Below are 6,292 nucleotides of genomic sequence, written 5' to 3' on the forward strand. Positions count from 1 at the left end.
GCCATGAAACAGCTTGAAAGATCAAAGACCATTTTTAATATAACTCCGACTGGATTCGTCTGAAAGAAGAAAGTCATATACACCTAGGATGACTTGAGGGTGAGTAATTTATGGGCTAATTTTCATTTTTGGGTGAACTAACCCTTTAAGTTAATTTTCGGGTGTTAATTTCAAACCCTGATAGTAATATTTTCAATCTTGTTTAGTTAGGTTAGTGACATTGTTTATCACTTTTAGACTTTATTTATTTTTTGTCATCCCATTTAGAACTCCATTCGCCACAATTTATCGCTCCACAACAAGTTCCTGCGAGTGCACAATGAGTCGACTGGAAAGAGCTCTTGGTGGATACTCAACCCTGAGGGGGGCAAAACCGGCAAAGCCCCTCGCCGCCGTGCCGCCTCGATGGACAACAGCAGCAAATTGCTTAAAAGCCATATACGAGCAAAGCAGACTAAAAAGCAGGCCGGAGCAGCTGGGATCGGAGGCTCTGGAGGTGCCCTGCAGGGTGAGGGTGCCTCCGGCACTGGCGGTGCGGACAGTCCCGGGCCTCCAGGTCAGTTCGGAAAGTGGGGAGTGAACAGCAGCAGCCCTTCCTCTCGCGGCAGCCTGGACGACCCGGACATGTGGACGAGTTTCAGGCCACGTACAAGCTCCAATGCCAGCACGCTGAGTGGGAGGCTTTCTCCCATTGCCACGGGGCAGGAGGACGAGGATGACCTACCTGAGGACGGCCTTCTTGGTGGCTATTCTGCAGGGAATCTTCCCCCAACACTAACTGAGACGCTAATGGAAGAGTTGGATTTGATTGATGGGCTAACTTTAATGACAGGTCTGCAAGGTGGTGCGAGCCCAAGCACAGCTCCTCCTGCCCCACCTCAGCCTTTGCCCTCGGCATCCACCCTGCTGCCTCGAGGGTCCAGCTTTCCTTCATTTCAGCAGCTGCAGCCATCAAAGGTTACACAGGGATCCACTCCGCCAGGGTCGCAGAGCTCTGTTCAACGCAGCGCCGGATCCAGTACAAGCCAATCAAGCTTCGGAAACTCGCTCTTCAGTCCTCTGCCCGGTCCAGGTCACAGTGGTTTTAGCACTCACGTGCCCTCCAGCCTCGAAGTGCTCCTGACCTCTGATTCGCCTCCTCCCAGCGATGTTATGATGACCCAGATGGATCCTCTCATGCCGAGCCAAGGAGGTGGCGGGCTTTTGGGGCTCGGGGGATCTATGTCCAGCAGCCAAGCTAAGGCAGGTCAGATGTTGCTGAGCAAAGGCATTGACACAAGCGCAGTGGGGCAGATGAGCCTCCAGCCTCAACCCCAACTTCAGCACTCACAGATGGGCTTTGGAATGATGCACTCGGCCATGAGCCAGGAACCGCCTCAGCTTGCAGCTATAAAGACCCAGCATCAGGTGCCAGGCGCTGGGCTTCTGCAGCACGGAGCTGTCCCATCACCTGGTGGGAACGGAGGCCTGCAAGGTCTAGGCCAGTTTGCAACACCGCCCTGCTTCATGCCCTCTCAGGACCGTCTGCCTACAGACTTGGATATCGACATGTTCACTGAAAACCTGGACTGTGATGTGGAATATATTATCAACAGTGATCTTATGGATGGAGACCTGGTTGACTTCAACTTTGACCCCATTATACAGGGTGGACAGGGCTATACTGGGCCAGCAACCACACAGAGCGCCTCCCAGAACTGGGTGCCCAGCTAACTCCATTATTAAAGATGATAACAGGTATTTTAATTTTGGTTTGTTTTAAAAAGACAGTTCACCCAAAAAATGAAGTTTTACCCACCCTCATAACGTTCTAAACCCATCTTATTTTCTTCATGTGAACACGAAAGAAGACTACGAAAATGCTCTGCACTGACATTGAACGTCAGTGGGATCCAATGTTGTTTTGGACCCCATTGACTTTTTCATTTTAAGGGCAAAAAAAAAAAAAGCATGAGGATGAGTAAATGATTATCTCTTTTTAATGAAATATTCTTTTAGTTTCAATTATGGTTTTACATTATTCTTTATGTGAAACTATTCCTTATTTTGTTCCAATGTGTTAATCCCTTTTCTCATTATTTATTTACAGGATTGTCCCCATCCATAAGACAACTTTTAAAAACAGATGTGGCACATTGCCTGAACATATTCTCAAATTTTTGCCTCTACATTTGCCATTGTACCTCAAATACACAAACTGCTTTGGCTAAGGACAACACACACTTGACCAAGAAGTCTCGTGTCAGAATTCTCAATTAGACGACTAAATCAAACCTCATACATGTCAAGTGCCAATGTCAACTGAAGAGTGTGCTGTTGGACACAGAGATCATGGTCTTGAAACATATATTTTCTCTTTTCTTTTGTCTTATATGTGCAACATTATTATTATAATTTTTTTTTTAAGTTGCAGTTTTTGGTCAATCTTGGACTAAAGAAGCACACCTAATAAACAGCTAATCATGTTTATTACATTTATGCCTATGATGTGTAAGATGGAGATGGTACTCCTCCTTGATCTTCTTCAACCTGATAATGGAACTCATTCGGGCCAGGAAGATCAAACTGCAGCTTTTCTTGATGTGAACTTTTGTTTGTTGAACAGCAATGGAGAAAGTCCGAGCAGCCGAGATCGATGGAGTGGCTTTCACAGCTGACCTGACCCCCTCTGAGCATGAAAACAACATGGCACCACAAGAATGTTAAGTTGAGAACAATGTTGAGTGGCGACGGTTTCACTGACCACAGAGCACGGCTGAACTGTTAAGGTGTGCTCGCTCTCTCAGTGGTATGAAGCCTCAAAGTTTCAAGGTGGTTTGGTGACGCTGTGGTGTTCAGTGTGCAGTTAGTTTGGCTTTTATGACCTCTGCTCTCACAAAGGTGTTTTCTTGTGATGTGCTGAAGAGGCTGATAACTGAATGATGATTTAACTGTCTGCTCCTTAAGTGTTTGTTAGTGATAACAACAGTATGAAGAAATGTGATTTTCCACAGGGCATTTTTAATCCTGCCAACAGGTTAAATGGTATAGTGTTATTGTTGGAAACTCGGAACCCTTTTGCAGAATGCAATATCTGAAGATTTCTTTTGTGTGTGTGTGTTTGTGTGTGTGTGTGTGTGTGTGTGTGTGCAGGAGGGTGTGTGTGTGTGTGCAGGAGGGTATGTGTGTACATTTGTGTGCCTGCAAATATGTTTAATGCTCCCGAAACTTGATTCCAACACACTGACAACAGAATTCAAGGTTACGCTGAATCATTTCAATTAAGCGCAGAAGAAAGTTGGTTTTAGGAGTTGTATGAGAGTTTGAAGCGAATCTTGAAGAAACATGGCTACAATAATGAGATGTTATGGTTCCTCTGGCATGTTTGACTGTGTCCACAGACGCACAGAAGAAAAACAATTTTCTCATTGTTCTGTTTTTCATAAACAGCACTACTCCTATTTTATAAAAAAAAATGTTATTAAAGAACAAAAACAGTTGGGTATATCAACTATAATTCTAATTTAGATTGGGGCGTTATCATTAACAGACTATTAAGAAAACTTGCTGTTGAGCTTTTTTAAATCTGAGCAGAAGCTATTTCAGATCATTTTTAACGGTCATTTTCTATGTAATCTTTTATTTTTGTAAAAGATGAAATGCATATAGATTTTATACAATAACCAAAGGAACACTAAGAACTGCATGTTGGATGGACGGATGCATTGCAGTGCGGATAAGCTTTACGAAACCTTTCTGAAAAATCTGTGTAAACTAAATCCTAATTTGATTGATTGAATGAGTACATTCAAGAGAATACGGTTCATTAAGAGTTTAAATTTGCTATAATTGTTTGTGCTAAACAGGAAAAAAAAAAATAAATAATAATTATATATATATATATAAATCTTGATTTGCTAGGTTGCTTTTTAATTGTCTAGGCAATGATTTCATCTCAAAACGCAAGACTGGTCCAACCCAAAATGATTAATGCAATGTTTCACTCTCAGGGTTATGAAAAATAATAATTAAAACAACTTCTGGAAGGAAGTAATAAGATAATCATGTTATGACTTCAATGCTCATAGCCTTTTCTAAATTATGAATGTCATTTATGCAAGCCAATGTCACGTAGATATTTTAACACTGCAGAAATATATCTAATGTTGCAGTTTATTATGAGAGATTTATCTAATGTATGCATTTGCAGAGTTCCTACAAAACTTTGTAAACTGCCAATGAACACTAGCATGTCGCTCCAGAGAAAACCAGACAGTTTTAAAGCCCTTTTCTTTTCAACTTGTACCTTTTCTGTAATAGAAGGGTTGACTTTTATTTAATTATTTGTTCAGATGGTTTTTGCGCAGTTTAAAACCAGCATTCTTTTGGTGTATAAATTGGCTTTAATTTGAAAGCTTGATATTAGTAACTCTTAATCACATCAATGTAGTGGTCTGAGCACATTAGATTACTTGATAAAGTGCTCTCTCCTTACAGAGAAATAATTTTAATCCTATTCACCGGTGCTAGATATTAAATATGACAATTAAAGAGGGCCATATTTGATTGGTGCATATGTAGATATCAGGGCCTTTAATAATTTTATGCAATGCATATGGAGTACAATTTCTTAATGTAGAACATAGTATGAGAAATTTACTTAATTCCCAAACTCTCAGTTTTTGTGTATTATAAAAGAAGCTGTGAATGGGGAGGGAGGGGCTTGTCCATCTCACCACATATTGTGCACCTCACAAATGGTGTAATGTTTAATACAGCGATTGATGATTTTCAATCAACCGTTTACATCGATGTGCTTGTCTTTTGGGGCATCTTTTCTCATGTTTTTTATGTTTGTACATGTAAATCAGCTCCTTGATGTCTAAGAGTGATTGTTATACCTGCATGGTACATCTTTCAGAAAGCTTCGGGGCTGACAGTCACCTTTGACGTTTTCCTGTGTCATTTGAGTGTTGATTTGAAAGTGAATTTTCATGGTTAAGACCCTGGCTTTGTTTAATTTCTGAAAGTACAGATATTGAATATCGTTTTCGTCCCATCAGACAGACGTCACAGGGCTTCTGCATGAAATGCAGCTATTCCACACCTTCCCTCTTTCCAAATCACTCTCACTTTTCTTGTTTGATATTATTAGCCTTCTTCCTTTAGTAGTCATTCTTTAGTTCCTTTCATTTTCCAGGAGAGTTTGCTAAGTATCCCAGTTAATAACAGAACATTAGTTTATGGTCTGGGTTGGGTTTTTCTCTCTTTTGTTTTTGGTTATATGACAGGATGTAAAACTGACGAGTTGTGCATAGCCAATATACTGTATATGTACTTGATTGCTTTTTTTTTTTTTGCTCAATTAATTTTGTTCCCCCATATTATGTTAGTCAGAGGTCATTGAAAGCAGTTCAGCATAATAGAAATAAACCTGATCTGTTTAATGCAGACTGTTTTGTTAAGTTGATTTTGTCATTGGTACATTAATTTGACATAAGCAGAGGTGCAGGGCATTCATTAAACTTAGACCAGCAGATTAAGCACTAGTAAACATGATTCACACCATTGTATATAACATGTTGTATATAAAAAAAAAGTTTACATAGGCTACTCAAGAGTAGCCATTCATACTAAATGTCAATTTAAGTTAAATCGAAATGAAGTGTTCAGGGAAAATTATCGACAGCATGTGAAACATACAGAAATTAGTTTTCCGATTTACTTGTCCCTCGTTTTCTAGCTTAAATCTGGGTTCCAGTGAGTCCGGTTCGCAGCAATAACGAAAACTGTAGGCTACTTTTTAATTATTGTTCTAATTTCATACGAATAGGGAAGCCACAGCACAGCTATAACGATAACGACGCAGAGGAACGATATCTCGGAATCGCTCTAAACATATAAAGCGTTATACTACATCTAACAAACAGAACGTTACCATTCTTGGTATGAACGGGCCTTTACAGTGTGAATGAATGAATAGGGTCAATCCGTAGGCGTTAAAACACTCACTGTTGTTGTAGCTACTAGATGTAAATAATACACGTTAACATGACTTAAGAGGGGAAAAAAGTTCTAACCTTTTCTGTGTGAAATTATATCCAAATGTACAACTTTGTCCACAGGTCAACGCAACTCCACCAATTGTCACTGGAGGTCTGTTGTCCCGTAGAATTAGGTCCAAACTTGATCTAACTCGCCTGTCTGTAATTGTCTAGTAATCCTGAAGACAGATGAGTTTGAGAGAGGTTAGATCAAAACCAGGGCTGTCCAAACTCGGTCCTGGAGGGCCGGTGTCCTGCAGAGTTTAGCC

General features: G+C 40.6%; 2 protein-coding genes across 2 annotated transcripts in view; one reads left to right on the plus strand and one right to left on the minus strand.

Moving 5' to 3' along the window:
- Nucleotides 1–5,430, plus strand: part of foxo4 (forkhead box O4) — a 9,012-nt gene extending 3,582 nt beyond the window's left edge. Inside the window, exons 2-4 of the mRNA XM_016446482.1 lie at nt 268–1,737; nt 2,090–3,096; nt 3,136–5,430. Of these exons, the coding sequence (XP_016301968.1) occupies nt 268–1,713 (1,446 nt within the window). The 3' untranslated portion in view covers nt 1,714–1,737; nt 2,090–3,096; nt 3,136–5,430. The remainder of the gene's footprint in view (nt 1–267; nt 1,738–2,089; nt 3,097–3,135) is intronic.
- Nucleotides 1–6,188, minus strand: part of LOC107658071 (uncharacterized) — a 27,031-nt gene extending 20,843 nt beyond the window's left edge. The window contains exon 1 of the mRNA XM_016446481.1: nt 6,060–6,188. The gene's annotated coding sequence lies outside the window, so the exon portion shown is untranslated. The remainder of the gene's footprint in view (nt 1–6,059) is intronic.
- Nucleotides 6,189–6,292: the final 104 nt, after the last annotated feature.

Source organism: Sinocyclocheilus anshuiensis, unplaced genomic scaffold (genome assembly GCF_001515605.1).
Source record: "Sinocyclocheilus anshuiensis isolate Anshui unplaced genomic scaffold, SAMN03320099.WGS_v1.1 scaffold227, whole genome shotgun sequence".
Lineage (NCBI taxonomy): Eukaryota > Metazoa > Chordata > Actinopteri > Cypriniformes > Cyprinidae > Sinocyclocheilus > Sinocyclocheilus anshuiensis.